At 54.9% G+C, this 27056-nt stretch overlaps 1 protein-coding gene across 1 annotated transcript; it reads right to left on the bottom strand.

Annotated features, from left to right (window-relative positions):
- Window positions 1-611: 611 nt before the first annotated feature.
- On the bottom strand, window positions 612-27056 carry MYH7B (myosin heavy chain 7B). Its single transcript, XM_088175227.1, has 42 exons — window positions 26960-27056; window positions 26138-26241; window positions 24343-24486; window positions 24102-24258; window positions 23681-23708; window positions 22697-22793; window positions 21800-21823; window positions 20030-20122; window positions 19289-19352; window positions 19091-19189; window positions 18022-18125; window positions 17087-17225; window positions 15934-16052; window positions 15085-15234; window positions 14577-14747; window positions 13673-13852; window positions 13457-13589; window positions 12974-13050; window positions 11368-11455; window positions 10833-10950; window positions 10157-10280; window positions 9688-9824; window positions 9044-9299; window positions 8288-8530; window positions 7729-7905; window positions 7236-7381; window positions 6627-6717; window positions 5700-6089; window positions 5223-5349; window positions 4809-4927; window positions 4417-4613; window positions 3908-4257; window positions 3405-3529; window positions 3060-3175; window positions 2748-2940; window positions 2467-2670; window positions 2235-2360; window positions 1942-2112; window positions 1585-1689; window positions 1121-1216; window positions 850-984; window positions 612-623 (listed from the first exon to the last, which is right to left on the bottom strand). Exons 1-42 carry the CDS (start codon window positions 27054-27056, stop codon window positions 612-614), a joined length of 5826 nt encoding a protein of 1941 aa, XP_088031353.1.

Genomic DNA, 27056 nt, shown 5'->3' with positions numbered 1-27056 from the left:
CCTCGAGAGATCATGGTGAGAGAGACCGGACCCATGGCTGTGGCAGCGGGCTCTGGGCTGGGATGGGAGAGGGGTGGGAGCCCATGGCACTAACAAATACCTCTGGAAGTCTGCACTGTCCCCATGGAGTGCTGAGGTTCATCCTGCCCTTATTAATGCTGATTTGCTAACTGCAAATAAACTTATTAAATGGAAACTATTAAAGAAATCTATTTTAAAGAAATGAGTGGAGATGTCTTTCTTTCCAGTGCCTTTGCCAAAGCCCCTCCAGGGCTGTATGAGAGGGCTTTATGTTGTCAGGAGTAGTGGCTGAGGTCTGTCGTGCCTCAGCTCTGGTCCCCTGCAGTTAGAGATGTGTTTTGGTGGAGAGGTGTGAGGAAAGGGCTCTTTTCCCAAAACCCATCCCAAGCCAGGGTCATAAAGCTGGGAGAGGGAGGCCTGGGCTTCTCTCCTGCCTGTGCCTTCCTGTGAAAAATGCTCCCCAAGACCCCAGGGGCAGAGGCCAAGGCCCTGGTTACCCTGTGACACACAACAGAGCCAGTCCTGGCAGATGGACGTTTATTCGTGCAGTGCAAAGCTGACAGTGACTGTTGCAGCCACTTGCCTCCAACCTACAGCAGCAGCTGGGACAGGGCAGGGCAGGGCAGCCGGGCTCCTAATGCTGGAAAAAAAATCCCCAAAGGGTTTTGGTGAGAGGAGGGATCAGAGGCAAGGAGCTCCAGCATCAGTGGAAGGTGAGGCAGCAGTGCCACAGCAAGAGGTGACTGTGGCTCTGTGGTCACTCCCCTGGCTCCAGGGCTGGCAGGAGCCCGTGCCCACCTCCCCACACTCCCATCCAGGAGTGCCCACCTTGGTGATGACGTCCCTGGTGCGGGCACGCAGTTTGTTGACCTGGGTCTCGGCGATGTCGGCGCGTTCCTCGGCGTCGTCCAGCTCGTGCTGCACCTTGCGGTACTTCACCAGGTTGGAGTTGGCCTGCTGCTCCTGGGTGGGGACACGGGAGGGGTGGGTCCATGGGCCACAGGGACAGCAGGCTCTGAGCTCCCCACATTGCTCTCATGGCAGGCAGTCCAGGGAGGGACAGCCCTACCCCTGTCCCAGAGCAGTGAAGGACACTTACTGCCTCCTCAAACTGGCGCTTGTAGCTCTTGACCTTGCTCTGCAGCTTGTCAATCAGGTCCTGCATCCGAGCCAGGTTCTTCCGGTCTTCCTCAGCCTGCAAGAGCCCCAGCTCCCTTAGCCACACCCCAGCAGCCCCTCACCTCCACCTTCATCAGAGTCCCAATGGTGCTAGGTCACAAACACAGCTCCAACCTGCCCCACCAACCCCGCCCTGTGTCACAGCACCTGTCCCTTGGTCTCCCCATTGTGTCCCATCACCCAGCTCAGGAGGTGTTGGGAAATGGGGAGAAGGACCTAGAGCAGGGAGAGGATGTTGTGACAGGGAGAAGCTTGTGCAGTTGTTGTCATTCTCCACGCAGAGCCCAGAAGTTCAGACTGAGCTGGGCTTGGTGAGGCCAAGCAAAGAGAATTGTAGCAGGTGCTGCTGGAGTGGGGCTGGACCTGTGTCCACAGCTGCTGTACCTGGTAGCTCAGCTCCTTGACTCTGCGCTCGTACTTGCGAATGCCCTTCTGGGCCTCTGCCATCTTCTTCTGCTCTGCATCCAGCTCTCCCTCCAGCTCCCGCACCTGCAGGGCCACACACTGGCTCAGCACTTGGCTCCCAAGCACCAGCACCAGCCCAGCTAAAGCCAAGACACCTTCCCAGCTCAGAGAAGCCACAGCAGAGGCTAAAACCATCCTGAGCTGGGCCCAGGCTGGCAGGGCCTTGGGGACTGTCCCCTGGTCCCCCAGAGACACCACCTGTCCTCAGAGGGATGGGGCAGCCCCTGGACTTGGCCTCTGAAGAGCACAGCCAGGGCTCTGCCCCTACTTTCTCACCCTGGCCTCCAGCTTCTGGATCTGCTTCTTGCCTCCCTTGAGAGCAATCTGCTCTGCCTCGTCCAGGCGCATCTGCAGGTCCTTGATGGTCTGCTCCATGTTCTTCTTCATGCGCTCCAGGTGTGCGCTCATGTCCTGCTCCTTCTTCAGCTCCTCTGCCATCATGGCAGCCTGCAAGGCAAAGAGCAGGGGACATCACCACAAGGCCAGGCAGCCCTGCCAGACCAGGGGCTCAGTAGAGATGTTGTGAGACCCTCCCCAGCCACGCAGCACAGTCCCCACCACCCTCTTACATCCATGATGGCCTTCTTTGCCTTCTCCTCAGCATTGCGACACTCCTGCACTGCATCCTCCACCTCGCTGCTCAGCTGGGAGATGTCTGCCTCCAGCTTCTTCTTTTGGTTGATCAGACCCATGTTCTGCACACAGAGCAGGTTCAGTGTGACCAGGGCTGGTCATTCATCACTGCTGGACAGACTGCTGGCTGTCCCACCAGTGCAGACACAGGAGTTGGCAGTGCCCCACCTGGGAGTGCAGCAGGGTGACCCTCTCGGTGATCTCCAGCAGCTCCTGCTCTGCCAGCTTCCTGCTCCTCTCCGTCTGCTCCAGGGCTGCCCTCAGCTCTCCCACCTCTGCCTGCAGCAGGTTGTTGCGGCGTTCCAGGGCACCCACCTGTTCTTTCAGGTCATCGTTGTGGTGCAGGGTGTCATCCAGCTCGATCTGCAGGTCCTGTGGGGCAGCATGGGGTCAGTGGGGACAGCACAGAGCCGTGCTGGCAGCAGGGACAGCCCCGAGTCTGTCCCAACCTTGATCTGGGCCTGGAGGTGACGGCCCATCTTCTGGAACTCGGCAGCCTGGCGGTTGGCATGGTTCAGCTGGATCTCCATCTCGTTCAGGTCCCCCTCCATCTTCTTCCTCAGCCGCACGGCCTCGTTCTTGGCCCGGGCCTCTGCGTCGAGCGAGGCCTGCATGGAGTCCATGGCACGCTGGTGGTTGCGCCTGCAGGAGAGGCCGTGCATCAGCACTGGGGACACCCAGGCCTGGGGACACCCTGCCGGGCCACAGTGCCAGCTCTGCCCCCACAGCCATGTCCCAGCCTGTCCCCTCACCCCACACACCTCAGGTTCTCAAACTCCTCGTCCTTCTCTGCCAGCTTCCTGTCCATCTCGGCCTTGATCTGGTTCAGCTCCAGCTGGATACGCAGGGTCTTGCTTTCCTCGTGCTCCAGGGCTCCCTAGAGACAGCTCAGCCATGGGAAGGTGGTTCCTGGGAAGGAGGCTCTCCCCAGCCACCCACCCCACCCTGGCCCTGGCCCTCAGCCCATTGCTATGGGGGGGCAGAGCAGGTGGAACCACACCAGTGGTTGTGGGACCCCCATGAATGGGATTCCCAGGGGTCACCCCCCAGCAGCATCCAACCAGAGCTCCAGGGTGGGCCTGGGGGCAGCAGGAATATGGACTCACCTCAGCCTCCTCCAGAGCTGCATGGATATCGCTCTTCTCTCCCTCCAGTACTTTCTTCACCTTCTCCAGCTCATGGATGGTTTTGCCGCCCAGACTGATCTGGTCAGTCAAATCAGCAATTTCCTCTGCCAGGGACAGAAGGAGTTTGGTCAGGAAGGAGTTTGTGGGGCCAGCCCTGTGCAGGTGATGTCCCCATCCCCCTGCTCAGGCTCAGCTGTTGTCCCCCAGCCTCTCAGAGCACAGGTAAGGCTGTGCTTGGGGACATTCCTGCAGTCTGGGAGAGAGCATAGAAGAGGCAGTAAGGACTGGGGAGACCCGTTTGTCAAACAGCAACATCTCCAAGGCAGTGTCATGCCACAGCCATGGCACTCGGCAGCACCATTTGGGAACAGGAGCCATTTGAGGACATCTCCTGGCCACCGAGGGACCCAATCCCACATAGGACAGAGCAGAAGGAGCCTGGGTAGAGCCCCAGGGGAGGGAGTGCTTGAACCCAGTCCTACCCTGCAGGTTCTTATTCTCCCTCTTGAGGGTCTCCAGGTTGTCCAGGGACTCCTCATAGGCGTTCTTGAGCTTGAAGAGCTCCGTGCTCAGGCTGCGTGACTCCTTCTGTGACGTCTCCAGCTCCACCTGGGTCTCCTCGTATTTCTGCTTCCACTCAGCCAGGATCCTGTCAAAGTTGCGCTGCTTCTTGTCCAGGGCAGCGCAGGCCGAGTTGGCGCGTTCCAGGTCCACCGAGACGTCCTCGATCTCGGTCTGCAGCCGGTGCTTGGTCTTCTCCAGTGAGGAGCACTTGGCGTGGGCAGCCTCCATGGCCTCCTCTGCCTCCTGCAGGCGGGTGGCCAGCTTCTTCCTGCCAATGGCACCAGGGTGAGCACTCCCTGCCCCGGTGCCATCCCGCCCCACGGCCTCCAATCCAGGCAGGAGCTGCGTCACCCCACGTCTGGGAGAGCCCCATTGCTGAATAGAAAGTCGCCACCTACAAGGAACTGACTTGTGCCATGGGACTTACTTGGCTTCCTCCAGCTCCTCAGTCCTCTGGATGGCATCAGTCTCATACTTGGTTCTCCACTGGGCCACCTCAGCGTTGGCTTTGGACAAGTTCCTCTGGAGCTCGCTCTTGGCCTCCACCTCCTCCTCATACTGCTCCCGCAGCAGGTCACAGTCATGCCGGGAGGCTTGCAGGGCATGGGCCAGGGCATTCTTGCTCTGAGGAAGGGAGAGCAGCAGCTGACTCCAGGCTCCAGGACACAGGCTGTGGCACCAGGACTGGGAGCAGCAGCAGGGCACTTATGTTCCTCCCCAGCTCTTCACTGTGTGCAGGTATGTCCCACCTCCCCAGTCTAAGGGTGTGGGCCACTGCCACAGTGTCACTCAGAGACCAGCCATGCCCTGAAACCTCACCTTGGTCTCTTCCTCCAGCTGCCTCTTGAGTTCCTCAATGTTCTGTGTGAACGAGACTTTGCCACGGCTCAGCTGGTTGATAAAGGACTCCTTCTCCTCCAGCAGCCGAGTAAGCTCCCCTGGGTTCAAACACAGCCAAAACAGCTACTTCAGGGCTGTAGGGCTGCAATCTGCACTAGCCCACACTCCCCCAGAGCCTGCAGGCTCCAGCTGCATCTCCACCAGAGCAAGCTGGGCCATGGGCAGAGGTGCAGCCAATTAAAGGCAAAGGATGCCAGCAAGGAATCCTTCCTGAGGCACAAGTAGTTTTTCCCTCTGTGGGAGGAGAAGGCTGAACCCCACTCCCCCAGCCGGACACCCCAGAGGCAGAGCAGCCCTGAGGCAGGGGCTGTCCCTGGCCTGTGCCCCACGCACCGTTCTCGGTCTGCAGCCGGCCCCGCTGGGCGGTCACGTCCATCAGCTGCCGCTGCAGCTCCTCCACTTTGGCCTTGGCCTCGTTCAGCTGGTCCTCGTAGGTGCGACACAGCTTCTCAGCATTGGCCTGCAGGCACCAAGCACAGCCTGGCTGAGCTCAGCTCTGGCCACGGATCACCAGTCTCCCGCCCTGGGATCCCCTGCCCTGCTCAGTGTATCCGATGGGCACACAAGGCAGAGGGCAGGAGCCTGCCAGAGCTCGCTGCTAAGCTAACAGTAGCTCTCTGCAGTCTCCCAGGAAATGTCTTCCCAGAGCCTCCAGACTTGATTAGGACTAGTAAAGCATCCTGTAGTGACACAGGGACGAGCTACAGGTCAAACAGGGACTTGGCCATGGCAAAAAGCTGTTTGAGACACCAACCCATGGATGTGCCTGTGCTGGTCATGCTGGAGAACCTGTGGAGAACCAGGACCCACCTTGTTCTTGGTGATGTACTCAACGTTGGATGACAGGTCATCAATCTCCATCTTCATCTCGCTCTTCTCCTTCTCCAGCTTCTGCTTGACTCTCTGCAGGCTGTCGATCTGCTCGCCCAGCTCGGCCACGCTGTCCGCGTGTTTCTTCCTCAGCGCGGCCGCCGTGGCCTCGTGCTGCAGCGTGGCCTCCTCCAGGTCCCTCCTCAGCTTCAGGAACTCGGCCTCCCTCTTCTTGTTGAGCTCCAGCTGCGTGGCCGTGGTGCCTCCGGCCTCCTCCAGCCGCTCGCTCAGCTCCTCCAGCTCCCGCGACACCTCCGCCCGCTGCTTCTCCACCTTGGCCCTGGCCGCTCGCTCGGCCTCCAGCTCCTCCTCCAGCTCCTCAACGCGGGCCTGGGCACACAGAAAAGGGCACATGCTCCAAGCTCTGGGTGAAGCTCCAGCCTCGCTGCTCTCCACAGCAGAGCAGTATCTCTGATGATGATGGGAGGCAAAAAGCCACAAGTCTTGGGCTGTTTTGGGAGACATGTTTGGAGCTCCAGCTCTCCTCTGTCCCTGCCATCAGGATCCAGCTGGCATCAGCTTCTTTTCATGTGAACTTTCATGATTGTGGGGACCTGGGTCTGATAGGAAAAGCCCATTGTCCTAGATTTGAGTTTTCAGAAATTGGTTACTGGATTGAAGGTTTTATTTTGGACAGAGAACTACATCCTGGAAGCTGTTCCCCAGGTTGCTGATAGCGTTCACCTCAATAGCTCATTGTTTAATTTTCAACCCATCCTGTTTTGGCAGAGGGCTTGGCTCCTGCTACCCATATCAGCTTTGTCCCCTGTGCTTAGAGAGGGACTGGCTCATGCAGATTCCCCAGCACATCACATCTAATGGAAATTTTGGACTCTCAGGATGTAACAACAGCTCTTCCCACCATACCTGGACCTCCTTGACCTTCTTCTGCAGCTGGGCCTCCATTACTTGCCCATCTTCAATCCTTGAGTTCAGCTGACTCATCTCAAAGTCTTTCCTGTAAAAACAGAAGACAGAGCCTCTGGTCAAACAAACACTGTCCTGACAGGTTCTTCTGGCTCCTAAATTTTCCTGCACTCTTACACCTAGCCCAGAGGACGAACAAACCCACAATGGAAAGGGATAAGCAGCAGCTCATGGAAGGCTCTCAGGAAAGACTGAATAGTCAAATTGGCAGACAACTGGCTCTGAGGGTTTCCCTCCGAGGTCCCAAGGTGTTCTCCAGTTCCTCAATGACTGGAGTGCGTACTTGCAGCTGAGGCCCCAGCAGTGTGTTGGATCCTGCCAGGCAGGTCCCTCGTCTCCACCCCATGTACAAAGGAAGGTCTGTCGTGCCCTGGTCTATGAGCCTGTCACCAGCTCCTCAGCCCAGGAAAACCAAGCCCTCACTGTGCCTGGACTGGTCACACAGCAGTGCCCAGAGCCACAGCCCAGCCACCCCTGCACAAACCACACATCTGCTGCATTTAGAGGTGCAGAGCAAGCCCAGAGCCCAGGCATGTGTCACACACTCACTTCTTGAGCTTCTCATCCAGCTGCTGTTTGTCATTCTCCAGATCCATTACAGACTCTTGTGACAGCTTCAGGTCTCCTTCAAGCTTCCTCTTTGCTCTCTCCAGGTCCATGCGGACCTTCTTTTCTTGTTCAAGAGAGCTTTCCAGCTGGAGAATGAAGGCAGGTGGGGTAGGGAGGGAAAGGACCTTCTGTAGCCCACCCTTGCCCATGGCCACTGCTGTGGCAACTTCACCAATCCCCTGTGAGCCAGAGGTGTTTCCCAGCTGGTCTCCAGTCCCATTCCCTCAGCCCAAGGCTGCCCTCCATGAGGAGCTCTACACCACCTCTTGTTTCAGGGGTAGTTTGTCAATGGGATTATTCATCAACTGGCCATATTAAAGGGGCATCTGGTAACAATCCCATACTCCAGATCCCACTCAGGGACAGCCTTTGGGCTCTCCTGGACATGTGACTCAAACCTCTCTTGCTTTATTTTCACTGGCCAATGACTCACATCATCCACTTGCTGCTCCAGTTTGACCTTGCTTTTGGTCAGTGTGTTGACCTTGTCTTCCTCAGCCTGCAGGTCATCCAGGGCCTGCTGATGGGCCTCTTGCAGGGCTTTCTTCTCCTTTGTCAGCTTGGCAATGATCTCATCCAGACCAGCCATCTCCTCAATCAGGTTTTTAACCTGGATCAGAGAGGACAAAAGTAGAGGGCATCTTCTCAGAGGGAGGGGTTGCAAAGCTACTCCAGCAGGCTGACCTTTGAAAGGCAGGAGTCCATCCATGGGCAACAGCAGCTTGGCTCCCCACCAGAAGCCAGCCCCTCTGCCATTGGCCAGGCTGGGTTTTCCCAGCAGGTGGGTTTTGCATCCCTCAGATCACTTGTCACAGCACAGAGCCATTTGCCCACAGCTCTCTGGGCAACGAGGACATGGAAAGTTTTTCCCTCTCACACCCCCCTTTTCCCTCTGCCTCGCCCCAGTTCCCCCACACTAGCAGCCTTATCTCAGATGTTTCTCCAGTGTCCCCACAAGCACTGAGGCTGGACCCTGCAGGGAGGTCAGTTACCTTGTTCTCTGTAGCATGTTTCTCCTTCTCCACCTTGGCCAGGGTGAGCTCCAGGTCGTCGATGTCCTTCTTCAGCTCTGCACACTCATCCTCCAGCTTGCGTTTCTTGGCAGTGAGCTCTGAGGTCATCTCCTCCTCATCCTCCACACGCTCCATCAGCTCCTTCACCTTGGCCTCCAGTTGGATCTTGGACTTGATGAGCAGGTCACAGCGTTCCTCTGCATCTGCCAGGTTATCTTGTTCCTGGGAGAGGCACAGGAGAGCCAGTGCTCACCCTCTGCCCCAGGACTCTGCTCTCAGCCCTGCTCTCCTGGCCTTCTCCTTGTGGAAGGGGCAGAGCAAGACCGAGGTGCCCAGGTGTGCAAAAAATACAGCTCCAGTCACTGTCTGCCATAGAGGTTCTCAGGACAATCACCCACACTAACCAGGGCCAAAGAGCAACTCAGTCATTCCAGAGGAAGGACAGGTTGGCACAAAAGCAGCACAAAATTTGGCAAGCAAACATTGCCATCCTCTCCCATCCTTTTGTGAGGAGAACCCCCTGCCCAGAGTCAGGGGATCACAAATCCCTGTGGCAGCCCCAGGATGTGGTGGCATTTCAGGTCTGCAGTCTTAGGTTGTGCTTCAGACAGATTGTGGCAATGATGGAGCTTCAGAACTGGAAGAGGCTGAAGCAGTACCTCGGACATTCTGCTCCTTCCTACCCATAGACCCTGCACTGTCTTAACTCCCCCAGAGAAAAGCTGAGGCACTCACTGCCTGCAGCTGGAGAGCCAGATCATTCTTCTCCTGGATCATGGAGACTTGCTTCTCTTCCAGCTCTTTCCTCTTAGCCTCAGACTTCTCCAGAGCCTCCTTCAGCTTCTGGAATTCCTCCTTCAGGTTGGACATTTCCTTCTCAGTCTGAGCAGACTTGAGTAAAGGTTTGATCTTGAAGAACAGCTTCATCCAGGACCAGTTCTTGACAGCATTGAAGGCACGGATGTTCCACTGGATGGTATAGAGGGCTTCCCTGAGGGAATACAAGGACAGAATCATCAGGGGTGGACATTCCCCATGTCCCATGGGTATGGGCCCATTCTCCACCAGCTGGACAAATGGCAGAATGGTGAATGAATGGGACATGGTCTGCACACTGTACTGGCCCTGCTGGGATGGGTGGGGTGGCCTGGATTTCAGCTGTCTTCACTCTGCCTCCCTCTGTCTCTTCCAGTGGAAACCAAAGGCTCCCCACACCTAGATCCTTCTACCAGGGCCATGCCAGACCTCTTCCAGGTTTGCCTCCATCCCTCAGGACCAATCAGTGCCAGACACAAGCAAACCCCACAGGTCAAACCCACGGACACACACAGGAGACACAAGGAGACACAAAGCTCTGCCCTTTGCCCCCACAGCTCTACCTCCTGCTGATGATCTTCTGATATTCCAGTCGCATGAGGTACCCACGGATCCTGGCCTGGAGCATTGTCAGGACCTTGGCCAGACGCTCATCTCGCATCTCCTCCAGCAAGCCCAGCAAACCAGCCTTGAAAAACACCTGTGGGCAAGAGAATGGGGTCACCAGCAGAAGGACATGGAGGTGCACCCACACATGGCACAGGAAACCAGATCTGCCCTGAGCACATCCTGCTCCCCAGCAGGGACAAGATGATGTGGTGGGTGGGATGAGGTCAGGCAGCAGTGACCTGCTCAGAGCTGTTCTTTCTCTTCCCAGCCTGCACTTTCCTCTGCCCTCCTGAGTCCCTTCTAGAGCCACATAGACCCTGCAGAGTGCAGGGCTACAGCAGGGCTGTGGCCAGGCAGAGACAGGCATGGAGAGTAACAGGAGGGGAAATTTCTGCCTCCCAAGGATCAGTTGCTCGCTCTCACCTTGGTGTGACCAAACTTGTACTGAGCACTGTCCAATTCCAGGGAGATCAGCAGCTTCTCTGTGGCCTTCCTGCTGTCCACAAACTTGTCTTCTGGGATGGCTGCTGGATTGAGGATACGGTAGCTGTGGGGCAGAGCAGAGGGACGCCATGCAAAGGACTGCAGCACCAGCATCATCCCAGAGCCCCAGGCATGCCAGTTCCCACTGCAGCCATGGGGCTGCCCCACAGGCTGGGGCTGTGTGTGAACCAGCTGCTGCAGGGAACAGGACTGCAGGCACCAGGGAACCCTGGCAGATTTTAGTCCCTGAACATCAGGGAGACTGTGCAAGTAGTCCACTGGCCTCACTAGGCCTGGGCTAAGCAGCATGGATGGGACCCTAAGGTGAGAGCCCTAAGGATCCATCCCAAGGGCAGAGAGAAATCTGAGCCAGGATCAGAGGGGCCTGAGCCTTGCCACCCTCCCCCTGCATTCAGCACCTCAGACATGCAGATCTCATCCCAAACTCTCCATGTCTGGCACCCCACAGCCAACAGCAGAGCTATCCCAAACTGGACAGGCACTGGGGATATGTGGGGGTTCAGACCAGCCCTGCAGAGCTGGAGAGCAGCTCAGAGCCAGGACAAGTCTATCTGCCCTTGAAACACGTGCTGGGTGAGGAAGAAGAGGGGCTCACCGCTGCTTGAAGTCTGCGTAGAGGATCCTGTTGGGGAATCCCTTGCGGCAGATGCGGATCCCCTCCAGGACACCATTGCACCGCAGCTGGTGCAGCACCAGGAAGGAATCCATGGCTCCTGCGGGGGAGGACACACATGGGGCACATGCTGAGCACAAGACAGAGGAAATTGAGCTGCAGGCTGGGTCTGAACCCTGGGAACACCCCGTGGTTTGAACACTGTCCTGCGGGTCTGTGCTGAGCACCAGTGCTGCAGCCTGGGCTTGGATGGCAGAGCTCAGCCTGGAAGATTCATCCATGCTCGCTGTTGTACAAGTGCCAGGCTGCACGGCCAAAATGGGAGCTTGGCAAAGCTCATTCTCCCCAGCAGAGGAGATTGATCTGGGTCACAGGAGTTTCAACACTGAGATGGGGTCAGGGCTCAGTGGCAGCATGAAAAGGCTTGGGGAGAGGGTGGGTGCAAGAATCCCTGCCAGTTCCCACATGTGGCTGTCCCCAGGGGCAGTGCCAGGCTGGTGCCTCAGCTGTCCCATACCTGGGGTCTTTGTCTCGTTGGGGATGATGCAGCGGACGAAGTGGGGCTGGGTGGAGCGCAGGTTGGTCATCAGCTTGTTGAGATTCTCCTGCAGGGCACACACAGGGGACAGCTGAGGGGACAGCTCTGCTTCCCTACAATGCTTCTCTTTCTCTCAGGCAGAGAGGGAGCAGACCCTGAGAGCCCCTTATGGCATGAGAAAGGGGAATTTCCTGCTGCTATCCTGGCAGTGGAATCCCCACCTGGGGCAGGATCAGTGCCTCCTGCCAGGGTGGGAGACTACCCCATGGCAGAAGGGACTGGGCTGGCAGACAGGCCAAGTGGCACTGGCAGGTTTTGCTGTGCCAGATGCTTCCCAGGTATTTGTAGGTAAAGTTTTGCTGCAGGGGAGAGCCAGGGACACAGGACTGAGCATATTCCTGGTACTGAGCTCTGTGCTCAGCACCCTGCAATTCCAGTGCTGGTGTCCACACTAGCTGCAGAGAGAGAATGTTAGGATATGCAGGATTTCCCTGCACCTCCACAGTGCTTCACCCCCTTTGGCTGTGACAGAGGGCCTTGCTGGGGCAGACTGCACCTCCTCTTCTCTCCAAGGCATCTCTACCCTTGATCTTTCCAGCTGCCTTCCCCTGCTTGTACAGGCTCAGCCTGTCCAGGACCAGCTCAGGGAAGGAAACACTTTCCCACAGCTCCACATCACCATGGGGCAACTCCTCACCACAGACACCTTCCCCCAAAGCCTGTGACTTGCCCAAAAGGAAGAAAGTGATATTTTTCCCTAAAGAGGGGCTCTGCCAGAGAGCTGCCTTCTTCAGGCACCTTGGCAAAGAATCACAGAATATCTTGAGCTGGAAAGAACCCATAAGGATCATCCAGTCCAGGTCCTGGCCCCGCACAGACAGCCCAACAATCCCACCCTGTTGTCCAAATGCTCCTGGAGCTCTGGCAGCCTCAGGGCTGTGACCATTGCCCTGTCCCCACAAGGCTGTCATGGAAGGACACCCCACTGTGCTGCTTTCCAGCTGGTTGAACTCTGGGTTGTACAAGTAACTCCTGTGGTGAGCATGGGATGGAGCTGTGACACCCTGAGCTATAAAATGGGTCAGGTCACCCCCCAGGACAGGGAGCTGCCTGCTCAGAGACCTGCAAGATCCTCCTCCATTTTCTTCTGCCCAAAGCTTGTCCTTCCCGCTGACAGGAATGAGGAGAGAAGTAGCACAGACTTAAAGTGATGTTCATGGAATTAATTATCTAAACATCACTACAAGTCTTAACTGCCGCTCTCTCAAAGGCGGAGGAGCTGCCACCAGTGTCACGAGGGCAGGAGCAGCACGAGCCCAGCTCCAAGGAGCTCTCCCAGCCTGGAGCCTCGTGTCCTGCCCCAGGAGCATGGGGACACGCCTGGGACTCTGCTGGGCACAGGGCCCTTGCCCAGGGATGAAAAGGAGTTGGGGGCTTTGGTCTAATGGGGGTCCCTCAGGAGCTGTCCTGGCCCTTCAGGCCCCAGCAGGTGCCAGAAGCCAGGAATCCTAGCAGGGAAGGGACTGCCAGTGGGACCCTCAGAGCAGGTTTCCCCCATGGCCCTGGATGAGGGGCTGGCTCTCACCTTGTGCAGCTGCGACACCGTTTGGAAAGAAGCTGCCTTCTTACGTTTCTCCTTGGCCCCTGGCTTGTGAGGTTCCTCTGTTGGGTTGAAATATTATTTACATCAGCAAAACATCTGCCCGCCTTGAAGGACTCAGGGGAACCCCCAAACACCCCTAAAATTCACACAGCCCTTGCACCTCTAAAGCAGAGGTGGTTGTGCCCTGACCATCAAAAACATCTCCCATAGCACCAGCTCTGGGTATTGTCCCTCAGCTCCTGGTAGCAAGACACCCCTTCACACTCCCAAAGTCCCAGGGACACCACAACAACCCTACAGCCCTTTAACCAGCACCCACCTGCTCAGGCCAGGAAGGATTTTAGGGATCAGTGTGGGTTTTCCCTTTGCCTGGGCTGCCAGGGACAGGGGTGCTGCACCAGCAGTGGGCATGGAGGAGAGGAGGGGAGAGACAGAGGTAAAAAAACGGGGTGAGGGTGTCCTCACCTGAAGCAGAGCCCACGTAGTTCTCATAGAGGGAGGCCAGGAGCTTGTTCTGGGATTTCTGGAAGACGGCCACCACTGTCTCGTTCAGGGGGTCCTTGTTCTTATCCAGCCACCCCACGATGTTGTAGGGCACCTGTCCCCGGAGAGGAGAGGTCAGCACAGCCCTGTCCCTGCCAGGGGAAGGGGAGGGGTGTGGGGAGAGCTGCCAGGACGTACCACACCAGCGTAGTGCACCACCTCAAAGTGCGCCTCGTATTTCCGCTTCTTGTCCGGCCGCGGCTTCTGGAAGTTGGGCGACTTCCCGATGTGGTTGTCATAGAGCTTGGACTTGAAGGTCATGTCAGTGGCTTTGGGGAACATGCACTCCTCTTCCAGGATGGACAGGATTCCCATGGGCTGCAGGGAGGGGAGGGAACAAAGAGAACTGAGATCAGTGTTGCCACATCCCATCCCAAAACAGGGAATTCTCTGGGCTTGACCTGGGACATCCCATCCTCATCCTCATCCAGGTGCAAGACACTGGCCTCAGAGTCAAACTGTCACCAGCATACTCCAGGCTGTCTCTGACCTCCCAGCCCCATGTGGGACTGGCTAGGCCTGCAAGACATGGAAGTCTGCCCTGGTCCAACAGATTGTTGAGATGGAGGAATCCCCTTCAGGATCGCTCCTTTCCAAAAACAAAAAATTAAATTCCTACATGCAATTGTGGAAATATTTTCTATATTTATATATATTTATATATTCTATCTTTATATCTCTATTTTCTATTTTTCTATTTTCTGAATCAGCAAATGCTCAAATAAGGGGCACTGATGGGCTGCAGGTGGGTAGGAGAAAAGGGGAAGAATGCTCTCTGGGGGGAAAGGCTGCACCAGGTTTTGTGGCTCCCCAGTGGGTAGAAACAGAATTCCCATGTTTTCTTAAAGTCAAAATTTGTGTCAGAAAGGTCTCAAAGGGTTTTAGGCTCTGAGCTCTAAGTATGGGGGGAAAAAAGTTGGGCATTTGCCACTGCCCGGGAAGGAATAATTTAATTTTGATACCAGAGCACCTCTCTGTTGCAGCCTTTGCAAACAAACCATCTTCCAGCAGTACCATTTCCATGTCCTGCCTCACATTCTACCTTCTCAATCAGGTCAATGCAGGCCTGCAGGTCCAGACCAAAGTCAATGAAGACCCATTCAATGCCTTCCTTCTTGTACTCCTCTTGCTCCAGGACAAACATGTGGTGATTGAAGAACTGTTGCAGTTTCTCATTGGTGAAGTTGATGCACAGCTGCTCGAAGCTGTTGAACTGCAAGAACAAACCAGATCCAAGTCAGAAGGCAGAGCTCCAGAAGTGAAGGGATTCACTCCTGTGCTTTGCCTGGGTGTGGAGGGTGATCCCTGCCAGGCTCAGCTGTGCTGCTACCAGAGCAGGTAGCCAGCAATCACTAGAGATGTGCCCACAGCAGCCTCCAATCATTCCTTGAGAGCTGCCTGTTTGCTCCAGACACATCAATTCAGACAAGAGCTCCTTTTCTCATCAAGGCCAGCAATTTCTTAGAGGAGACAGAGCTCTCAAACACCAGGGGACTCAGCTGCCCCTACAACACTCCCCTGAGCCCACTGCAGGGGCCTGCAGAACTCACATCAAAGATCTCGAAGCCTGCAATGTCCAGCACCCCGATGAAGAACTGCCTGGCCAGCTTGGTGTCCAGGGTCCTGTTGATTCGGGTCACCAGCCACTTGAACATGCGATCGTAGGTGGCTTTAGCCAGGGCCCCCACGGCATAGAGCACCTGCCAAGGCAAAGCCCAGGGCACACATGAGCTTCTCCCTGCTCCTGCAGGAGCCACAGGCTCCTCCTGGCACACAGACAGATCCAAGGGGTTCATGGTTACAGTACAAGCTCCAAAATTAATTTTACATCCCTCACAAGTGTGTTCCTGACAAGGTCTCAGGATATAAATTCGGTTTAAAGTGACATTTTCAGAAGCCTTGTGCCTGGCAGGAGCCTGCAGCTCACTTTGGGTAAGACACCAGCTCCTGAGGTCCTCTTGGATTGTGCTCAAGGACTGGCTTGCACTATTCAGGCCAGGTCTGGGCTCCCAACTGGACAAGCACACGTTTGGTGCATTTGAATGCTCTACAAGATCAACTCAGATGAGTGTTTAGATATCTAGAGTTTTCTGCTTTTCAGGACTGAACCCTTCACAGGAGTGTGACTGACTCTGAAGCAGATCCACAGAACCTGGACCTCCTCTGGCTGGGATCCAACCCACGTGTCAAAGACACTGCACTGAATCTCCAGCCTTGGTTAATGTGCAAAGCTATCAGCCAGCTCTGCCACCCATTCTCCCTGCTCCTAAAAGCCAAGAACTGTGGTTACACCTTCTCCTGCTGCTCTGGAGTCTCCTCCCACACCCAAGACAGTGAAATGAAGCACAGTGGCACCCCAGTGTGAGCAGGGACACGTGTCCTGTTGTCCTGTCCCTTACCTGCCCCACGTTCTGACCTTTGGTCACATACTCATTGCCCACTTTCACACGAGGATGGAGCAGCCCTTTGATGAGGTCAGCTGAGCTGATTCCCATGAGATAGGCAGCTTTGTCAGCACCTGGAAAGCAGCACAAAGGCATGAGGAACCCACAGGAAGGGTCTGGGAAGGGAAAAAGGAACCAAAATAAAAAATGACCTGCTCTTATGATGATCAGTGCTAACCACAATAGTTTTTCCACCTCCTCCAGTGTCTAATGTGATTTTCCATGTTGGATAGTCTATAATGCTTTAAAATTTGAACCTCCTGACTGAGAAGTTACTGTTTAGAGGCCTGCTGCACCTTACCAAGTGCTCATCAGGTTTTAGTCTTCTTGATCTGGGATTCTCTATGCATTTTCCAGTGGAGGTTTGAATTTCCACTCAGTGAATTTGAATTGACCAGAAGAGAGGTGATTGTCTTTCACAAACTCCTAATAGCAGATTGTAGCTAGAAAATCACCTCTGTAGGGAAATCACTGCCATATCAAAAACTTCATTAATTACCAGGTAGCAGCTAAAGCCTGTGTTGCCACTCCTGAGGCAAAGAGAACTTTTTCTTCATGAATGTTAACGTGACCCAGACTGATGCAGGCACTCATTCCTGCTGGATCCCTGCTGAAACGTTCCAAGTACATGCTAGAGCTCGCCCTTCTCACCCTTCCATACCCTAGAAAGTCTCTCTTCTCCATTCAGTTTTGCTCTGCAGCCTGATTATCCTTAGATCTGTGAATTGCATTGGGTTTTGCTGAGCAACCAACCAGGAGAAGTGTTAGACAGTGATTGTGTCCTACTCTCACTGCTCTTCAGGAGGCTGTGAGCTGATCAGGTCCTGCTCCCAGCCTGGCTCATCTGTGGATGCCCTGCCTGGAATGCTGTCCAGTGAAGTGCAAGAGATGCAGAGCAGGAAGAGACTGCACAAGACGAAGCCCAGCTGGGATGTGACACCCTGTGGTGCTGCTGAGACAAGTCCCAATGCAAATCAGAGCACCTTCCAGAGAGACTGTCCCAAATATTCCTGCTCAAGGACAAGTCCTAAACACCAGCACGGGTGTTCAGGATCAGGACCAGAGTTACCCCAGCCTGGCCAGGTCTGGAGCACAGAGCCCGACTCACTTTCAGTGCCATCAGCCTCTGCCTGCTCTTCCCGCTGCTTTTGCTTGAACTTCATGTTCCCAAAGTGCATGATGGCCCCCACTATTTTATAGCAGCCATATTTCTCATCGTTGCTGAAGCCCAGGATGTCCATGGCGTGCTGAGGAGACACAAAGCAGTAGAGATAGAACAAATTCACCAGGCTGAGGTGAGGGTTGGTTCCTTCTCCCACCATCTCCCAAGGTACACTCCCTGTCCTGGGGCTGGGCAGGGTGTCCTGGTGGGCACCCAACCAATTAATTTTGTCCATGGCATTTTGGAATGTGGCTCCAGCTCCCACAAGACATATTTGAAAGCAAAAGGACTAGCCTAGGGAAGAGGTTTTCCAAGCTGAGGGCTCAGGGAAAGACCTGACTGATCTGTGTAGTTCCCTGACAGGAGGGGGCAGCCAGGGGAGATCGGGCTCTGCTCCCAGGGAACAAGGGACAGGATGGGAGGGAACAATCTCAAGCTGTACCAGGGGAGGTTCAGGAGGAATTTCATCACAGAAAGAGTTGTCAGGCATTGGAAGGGGCTGCCCAGGGAGGTTTGGAGTCCCCATCCCTGGAGGTGTCCAAGGAAGGGCTGGACGTGGCACCCAGTACTCTGGGCTGGGGACACAGTGGGGATAAATCATAGGTTGGACTCAATGATCTTGGGGGTCTTTTCCAAATTCAATGATTCTGTGGGAAGTGCTCATGTGCCACAGGCCCTTCCTGAGGCAGGGAATTACTCTCCCTTCCCTGCTTGGATGAGGCTGTTGGTGGAGATCAGAGTCACTCTGCCCCTTCTTGTAGGTTCACAACAACTCAAGGCCAATAAACCAGAGGGAATTCCCAACTAATTGACCAGGACAGATGCCCAGAGCTGCCCAGGAGGAGGCTGTGCCCTCCCCAGGCCCAGAGCTGTGCACGTACATCTGTGGCCATGAGCTCTGCACCATCATCCAGGTTGTCCACCGTTGTCACCCCCTGGGAGCAGAAGTGGTAGTCGTAGGGGTTCAGGGACAGCAGCAGCATATCTGTAGGGGGATGCCATGCAGAGGGTGAGGCCAGCCTGGCAGGGACATCCCTGGGCAGAGAGACAGCCCTGCACACAGATGGAGCTTCCCCAGCCTCGACTAGAGGGCACCAGCTGGGGGATGAACAGGCTCCCCCAGCACAGGCAGGTCCACACGTGGGTCCAGCTCTTCTGTGCTTGCCTCCCACTTGCTATCTTGGGACATGGCCTGGCTGCAGACTGATTTAGAAGTGGCCACCGTGCCCTTGTGACTCCAGATAAGATTACTGCTCTCTCAGACCTGCCTAATAAGGTGCTGTTCAGCACCAAGCTCAGGAGCCCTTAGCCAAGAGCTGACTAGCCCAGGGGCTGTGCCAGCCATCCTTCTGCCTGGGGAAAGGCTTCCTGAGTGTGATGGGGCACCAGGAGGCTGCTCAGAGTGCAGAGCTCAGCACAAACTCAGACCAGGGGGGGCTGTCCTGGGGATCACATCTACATCAGTACCCAGAGAGAGCTGTGCAGCTGTTTCCAAGCTCACCTGAAACAGGTCATCTCACTTGTTGAGGAGGCTGCAAAACACCTCCCTCCATCCCAAAATGAGTAAATCTCCAGCCTGCACACACTGAGTGCTGTACCTACCACCCCATGAGGACTCTGTGCAAGGCAGCTTTGCAAAGCACATTCCCACCTTGCAGGTAGACCCTGGGTGACCTCTGCTCTTGCACAGTGGCAGAAAGGGCTTTGGCCTGGCTTCTCAGCCTGTGAGATAATGGAGGCTGGGCTAACGACCTCTTGAAATCCCTTCCACCCTGAATTATCCATCGATCCTATGATCCTGCACAGCTAGCAAAGCATTCAAGGGCAGAACCTGCATGGTGAGCTGGGTCTGCTCATTTCTGTGGACCCCAAAGCTGACAACAGAGATCTCTGGGGCTGTTTTCAGACCATCCTGCTCTAAGGGCTGTGCTGCATCTTTGGCTGCCTTACCTTGCAGCTCTGGTTTCTTCCCAGAGAGGATCTGGTAGAAGATGTGGTAGCTTCGCTCTTTGGGTTGCTGGAAAATCACTCTGGATTTTTCCAGAAGATCTAGAATGAAATAGGCAGAGGGGTCAGAGCAGGGCTTGTTTCTTCCCAGAGTTGAGCACAAATAGTGGGATGAATTCCCTCCCCACTGCAGACACTCACAGATGTCAATGTCTGCAGAGGCCAATTTCCCTGAGGGACCAAAGTGGATCCGGATGAACTTGCCCTGAAAATACACACAGGAGGTAAGTGCTGGGCTTGGCTACAGAGGTACAGTTCTGAACAGCCCCTAGAAACTGAATTAATTTCCCACTTCTTGAACTTCTGCTGATGCCAGCCAACTTACTGGGCTCTGTAAAGGGGTGAAGTTCTCTGCTTTGTAATGTGAAGGATCTCAAAGAGCATTGCCCAAGGGTTTAAATACCAGGCAGGCAGAAATTTCACTGACAGCAGATAGAACGCTGTCCTCAGGTCTATTCTTACCACTGAGCATTTCTGCAGGGCCCTGTGACACCGAGCCTGCCTGCAGCCCCTGCTCTGGGCTGGGCTCAGGGTCTCCCCCAGCAGTGTCCCCCTCCCATTCAGGCACAGCAGCTCTGCAGCCACAGCAGAGCCAGGCTGGGCTTAGCAAAAACGGTGCTGCTTCCTGGAAGGGACACACCTGTGTGTCCCAGAGCACTCCAGGCTGTGCTCACTGTCCCTCTCAGCTTTGGTCCTGCCAGGGATGTGTCTCCAGCCACAGGCCATTTGTTCTGGCCACTGATGTAACCAGAAAAGCTTGGCTCTGGCAGTGCAGTGGCACCAGGAAGCAGATCCAGCTCCCTGCACAAAGCCACAGTGCCACCCTCTGTGCATCCAGCCCGCACAAACAGCCACAGCTCCCTGTCCCGCTGAGGCACTCACAAAACGAGAGGAGTTGTCATTCCTTATGGTTTTGGCATTGCCAAAAGCTTCCATGGCTGGGTTAGCCTCGATGATTTGATCCTCGAGGGTGCCCTGGAGAACAAAACCGAAGGATGTGTCAGCTCCCACGCAGCCAGAGGGGATCTGGCACCAAGAACACGGAGCAGGGCCAGGGGCTCCTTGTGCACTCCTTAGCTGTCCATGGGACTGGCTGCTCCCCAGGCATCTCCTTGTCTGCCCAGGCCATGCAGCTCCGTTCAGGGATCAGCAGCAGTGCCCTGTGGCCTTCTCCCCACCTACACTGTCCCCTGTGCACACAGCAGCCCTTACCCCCTTAGGAGCTACACTATGCAAACCAAGAGTAAACTTGTGTTGTCACCACTACAGTCTGAATTATTTCAGGCTCTCTGATGTCAAGCGTTTCCCCTTCCACCAAACCAAGTCTAGGACAGCTCACATCAACAGCATATTGTGAAACAAGAAGTCCCAACACCAACAACATGCATTGCAGGGTCCCAATGTGATGGGAATACACCACAGGTCCCAGCTGGCATGATCTGCTGGGAATACTGGGGCTCTCCTGAGCAAGCCCTAAGATGAATCCTCTCCTAACCTTGTTTTCCCATGTGGGTTTCTCTGTTCAAAGAAAAAGGGACATTCTCTTCCTAATGCAGGTAAAGCAGGACAAGGATTTGAGGAGAGGAGCAAGAGACTGGTGCTAAACCACAAGAAGCATGGTGGGGTCTGACACCTGACAGAGAGTTTGGTGGCACAGGCACCTGCAGGATTTTTTATGAGAGCTTTGCCCATGGTGTGACACATTACAATCCACAGGGCTTTCCTCAGATGGGGAACACCAGCTCTGGGTTCTGCCCACCCAGAGCCACCATCTCTTTCCAATGCTGGAACCACAACTGCTCCCCAGCTCTGCAGCCCCACGCATGTGAATGGCAAAAGAGACAGGGAGCAGCTGTGAATCACAGAGTCATCAAAACACTATCACCTGAGCTTCCCTTGATCCCTTATCTCTAAATTCAGCCTGGCCTAAAAATACCTGGCCTGGGAGATTCAGTGAGGGCAGCCCCAAGACCCACAGATTCAGCCCCTGAGCTGTCCCTTTGTTTGTCCAGGTGCTCGCTCATGTGACAATGAACATCCCCCAGCCACGGGCGTGCACCAGCTAAAGGCTCAGAGAATTCAAGGGCCAGGGATGTGCGACTGAGCCCTCGGGGTGTTGGGAGCCCCAGGGGCTGAACCTTTGCTGGCTTTCCTTGGAGCAAACACCTCAATGTCCCCCAGGCAAGGACAGCAGCTGCCTGCAGTGGTGGGCAATGCCACTTTGCAGAGGGTGGCAGCAGCAGGGCACTGGTCTGCAGCCAGAGCACAGGGCTGCCTGTGGCTGAGGGTCTTCTCCTGCCCTCAGCACCAGCACCCCCAGCTGGGCTTTGAGGCTGAGGAGGATCTTCAGGTGTGAAGGCACCACCTCACCTTTGGAGGAGCCCACACCACTCCCAGGCAAACACTGCATAGAAATGAACGTTTGAAGAGTGGTTATCCCTTGAAGGAGAGGTTGGAGGCAGAAAGACAGCAAGAGATGAAACAGCAAAGCTTCCAGCTATGGGAAGGAGGGAGATACAAAGCCAAGTGGAGACTAAACATGGCCCAGGTGCTGCTCTCAGACCTAGGGTAGAGGCCCCACATGTCACCCCATCATAGATCTGTGGTGCAGCAGAACTGTGTCCTCAGCATTAAAGAGCCCACAACACTTACCCCAGTTTTAGTGGCAAGAGCTGCCTAGAGAAAGAAGAGAAAATTGTCTTTAGAAATCCAGAAAAGCCAGGCAAGAACCACGAGAAGCATGGTCAGAAAAGCAGGGCATGACCATTTAGTGCCAAAAAAAAGTCCAAGAAAAAAAAATTCCGAGGGCTAACTTTATAGGAGAGGACAAAAAGCTGTTAAATAGATTAGCTCAAGAAAATAAAGAAATGCATCAAAAAGCAAGAACCGTTAAATTCAAACTCTAAGAAGAGGAAAGAAAATAATGCTGAAGTATTGCTTGTCTGATACCTAAAGCAGCCAGTTTGCTTCCACGAGGGGAAAGCAGGCTGGAGCCTCAAGGTATCCAGAAGAAATAAGCAATTGCAAGGGCAGCTCAAAAATAACCAGCATCAAAGAAAAGCAAGATTCAAAACAAGAGCAAGAAAAGCACAAGGTAGAAAAGGATCAAAATTAACAAAAGGAAGGAAAAAAAGGAGAAAATGTTGAAAAGCAAGGCTTAAAAGAGGCAAGGTGGGAAATGGAAGGTTTATTTCATCCCTTCAATGCTCCTTAAGAAGATCACTGGGGTGTTGAAGGAGGAAGAGAAAAGAAAGAGAACAACTAAAGTACCTCTTCCAGGCTGCATGGATTGAGCAGCCACATTAAAAAAAAAAATCCATTTCCCCTTGAGCAGAATAATTTCAAGCCTTGCTTGTTCAAAAGTCAGGGAAAAGCCAAGCCCTGGGTGGGTCAGACCAAAACATGTTTCCAAACGCAAAACGTTGGGGAAGAAAAAGTAAGAAGAAAGGGGAAGGAGGTAAAAAAAAAAAAAAAAAATAAAAAAAAATAAAAACAAAAAAGAAAGAAAGGAAGAAAACAACAAGAACTTGTTTCAAAAGAAGGTCTTACTACTTTCTTGCCCGGTGTGTCGCCCAAGGCTGCGACAATGGCAAAGTACTGAATGACCCGCTTGGTGTTTACAGTCTTACCAGCACCAGATTCTCCGCTTAGAGTAACAGAAATACACAGATCAAGGGCATGAGGCAAAGAACAGGCACAACTCATCCCAGACACCCAGCCGGGGAAAGCAAAGCCTCAGAGGGATGTGCAGGCAGGAGCTCTGCATCCCCCAGCCCGCAGGGCCTTTGGAGCCAGCCCAGCTCCGGGCTGTGCGTGTCCATCCCCGGCTGTGCCCGGTTCCCGCAGGAGCCGCGGGGCTGCAGCTGTCCGGGATCAGCCTCGCCCGCTGCGCCCGGAGCTCTGCTGGGGCATCTCGGGGCTGGCAGCGGAGCGGGGCCGGGCTCATGGTGCCCGCTGTGGGGCCCCTGAGCTCATGCCTATAGTTAGGAGCTGCTCTCCCATTGTAATCCCAGATCACAAAGAGCCGGGGGGAGCGGGCAGCGGAGCCGCCACCGGACACGCGCCAAGCATCTCTCCGCAGCCCCTGCCTTTCCTAATTAGGCCATGGCCGAGGCTAAAAATGTCCGTGGCTCCTGGCAGCGGCGAAGGGTCCTTTCGAGTCCTTTATATAGCCCTTATCTATATGTCACTTGAAATCCACCTGGCCTCCACCCTCCCACGTCACCCTCCTCCCCCGCCGCCGCCCCTCCGGCCACCATGTCCCTCCGGCCTTTGCCTCCATCTCTGCTTTCCCCTGGCTCTCGGGACGCTGCCGGGCTCGGGGCGCCCCACGGCAGCTCCCGCAGCTGTCGGGGTGCGGGGGAGCGCGGGGCTTTGTCACCTGGCACGGTGGCGGCGGGAGGGGTGACAGCTGGGATGGGGAGGGGACACTGCCGGGGGGGCTCCTCTGGGCACAGGGTGTCCATCCGGGGAGCACAGCCCGGGGGGGAGGCTCTGCTCACAGAGAGGGCGAGGGGATGGAGGGGCACTTACGTGATGAGCATGGACTGGTTTTCACGGTCTGCAAAAGAAGGAGCGGGGTTAGGGCAGCGCTGCCCGGCTCAGCCCTGCCTGTCCCGGAGCCCGGGTGCCCGGACGGGGTCCCAGGCAGGACGGGGTCCAAGGATGGGGTCCCAGGCAGGACGGGGTCCAAGGATGGGGTCCCAGGACGGGGTCCCAGGCAGGATGGGGTCCCAGGACGGGGTCCCAGGATGAGGTCCCAGGATGGGGTCCCAGGCAAGACGGGGTCCCAGGACGGGGTCCCAGGCAGGATGGGGTCCCAGGCAGGATGGGGTCCCAGGCAGGATGGGGTCCAAGGATGGGGTCCCAGGCAGGACGGGGTCCCAGGATGGGGTCCCAGGCAGGAAGGGGTCCAAGGACGGGCTCCCAGGACGGGCTCCCAGGCAGGGCTTACTGCGCAGCATGTCGTTGTAGGCGTTGTCGGCGATCGAGTAGATGTGCGGGGGTGCCTCCGTGCGCCGCTTGCCCTTGTACGCTGCCACCACGGGCGCCGTGTACACGGGCAGCCACTTGTAGGGGTTGATGGTGACACAGAAGAGCCCCGAGTAGGTCTGCAGGGAGAAAATGGGTCGGTGAGGGGTGGGGGTGTCCCAGTGCCCCCTCAGCTGCCCACCCCACGGGTGCCCTGGGCTTACGTAGATCATCCAGTGGGAATAGCGGCGCTTCAGGTTGTAGAGCACAGAGGCCTCGTTGAGGTGTGTCAGCATGGCCATGTCCTCAATCATGTCAAACTTGGGGGGGTTCATGGGCTGCACCTCGTCCTCCTTCACCACCCGTGTCTGTCAGAGGAGGGGGACATGTCAGAGGGACCCCAGTGCTCACCGAACACCCTCTGCCCCAAAAGCTGCCCTGTGGAAGGACACCCTGACAGTGCCATGCTGGGGACAGCCTTGGCCCCAGTGCCTGCAGGCATGCTGGCAGGGCTGCCCAACATTTTGGGGTGACAGGCCCAGGACAGCCCCAGCAGCACCCAACCACAAAGCCCAGCCTGTTCCCTGTTCAGGGAGAAGGGCTCTCACTGAGCCTGACAGAGGGGTCCAAGCTATTCCCCCACAATGTGCTTGACACCCCCATCCTGTATTCTCCTTCCCAGCCTAAAAGCTCATGCCAGAGCTGTCTTTTGCTCCAAGAGATCCCTGGTTATTTGGGCAAACAGCTGAAGCTTGTACCCCATTACTTAAAACTGGATTTATTTAATCCCACGACACCAAGCACGGGGAAAATATCATGTTACGTATCTGGCCTGGATGGGAGAAGCTGGATTTAGCAAATGGTCTTGTTAATAAAGATTAAATGAAATCTTTCAGGGGTTTATCTTTTTCATGGGTGAAGATGAAGTGCGTGGTGCTAAAAGGCGCCAGGTGTTAAAAGCAGGAGGGTACACAGAAGGATAAGGGAGGGCTTTATGTCTCTCCAAACTTTCTGCTGGAAATGCTTATCCAGGGAAAGTTGATATCGTTTCTGATTTTGTAAATCCATGACAAATCATTAAAAAGACAGTTTCAAGAGGAAACAGCGAAAGAGGGTTTGGAAACTGCTCTGTTCTCAGAATCTGAAGGTGTTCTAAATATCAGAATAAACTTTTAAAATTTATAACTCCTCTATGACAAATTTTACTTAGGAGAGGGCAAATCTCTTTACTTGCTTTCCAAAATTCAGACAAAAAATATTTTCAAAGCCTTGACACTTTTCAAAGACAATTACATAATTTTTTTTTCACGCTTAGCAGGCACAAGCCTTTCTTTGTGCTGCTCTGACTAGAGATGAAATAGAAATAACGAAGTCTATCTATCATCTACTGCCTAGTGAGGTCCTTATTCTTTTTCCCAGTTTCATACCAGTGTGAATCTCCCCTCTGCAGTGAAGTTGCAAGGTCATGAGACTCCCACAGCCAAGACAGGAATAACAATTAAGCTGATTTGCAGCTAATTGCACTGGTTATTATCTTGACAAATACCAGCTGGTCCTTGCTTGCTTTGCCGTGGAAAGCTGGAGCCTCACCACTAGTCATAGCCTGTCCTCCCAACAGCTGCAAATTTGGGCTAGAAGGAGCAGGAATTGGCCAACTGGCCCCTTACCTGTTGTTCTAGGCTCCAGGATGAGCCAGGCACTGGTTCAGCATCACAGAGGGCTGTGCTGGGGGTGCTTCCCCATGCAGGAGCTGTGCTGGGTCAGCCCCACCATGTATGTCCTGCAGGATACCCGGGCTGTGACTGCAGCCCCTCGGTGGGAGATGCTGAACTGGTGCCACTCTTGGCAAGGAACTGGCCTACGTGTGCTGACACTGCCGTGTGTGTCCCCCCAGGGCACGACTGATCAGCAGGACAGGGTTATCAGCAAGAGCTCATGGCTTCAGACGTGATCCTGTCACACATATCCCCCCTCCACACACACTTGCTCTCCCTTGGAAAAGGAAAGGTATTTGCTTACTTCCTTATCTTTGGTTTCCACAGTGACTTTGCCACCGGAGCTTTCTTTTATTTCCACTTCGATATAGGCTTCTTTCTCATCCGGGATCCAAGCTCGCTTCTTTCCTGGAGGAGAAATGGAAGAGGGAAAGGAAAGGAAAGGAAAGGAAAGGAAAGGAAAGGAAAGGAAAGGAAAGGAAAGGAAAGGAAACATAATACAGGTTGAAATATAGGAGACCATGTGAAATTGTTAACTGAAAGCCACATAAATGCAGTTTGATAATGCAGAAAGACAGTGATTATTCCTTTCTATGTTCTTGGTCATAGGAGCTGGGATTTCTTTGCCTTCTTCATGTTTGGCAGCTTTTTACCTTGGTGAGGTCAACTTCTAGCCTGACAGAAATCTGCTGTTTCATGTATTCCTGCACTCAGACTGTCATGAGGACAGTGTGAGGAAGCAAAACACTTCAAGAGCAAATTGGGCCCTGGATCCTGAGCATGGCAAGCCATGGAAGAGCAGGGTGGCTGGGATAGAGAGGACACCTCCAAGATGAAATAGCTGCAGAAGGTTTTGACACGGGTCCCTCAGCCCTCCTGCCCCTCAGGGTCGGGGGAGATGAAGGACCACCTCCAGCCACACCTCAGCAAACCAGGGGAAAGTCAAAAATCTGCTTTTCTCCCTTGTGAGCTCTTGCCCATCAGCGTGCTGGGGGAATTCCGCCTGTGATGCCTTGAGGAGCAGCACAGGGAAAGGGGCAGGGAGGATGCTGAGAGAGCCATGGCAGAGGGGCAGTGACACACAGGGACACCCCCGGGGCTGTGCTGAGCAGCCCGGGGCTCTTACCATCGAACGGGATCGTCTGCAGCTTCAGCTGCTCCGTGTAGCTCTTCCGGAGGAACGGAGCTGCCTCCCCAAACTCGCTCATATCCAGCAGGGACAT

The sequence above is a fragment of the Sturnus vulgaris genome, chromosome 17 (genome assembly GCF_052056855.1).
Source record: "Sturnus vulgaris isolate bStuVul1 chromosome 17, bStuVul1.hap1, whole genome shotgun sequence".
Taxonomy (NCBI): Eukaryota; Metazoa; Chordata; class Aves; order Passeriformes; family Sturnidae; genus Sturnus; species Sturnus vulgaris.
This window is presented reverse-complemented; position numbering and strand designations above follow the sequence as displayed.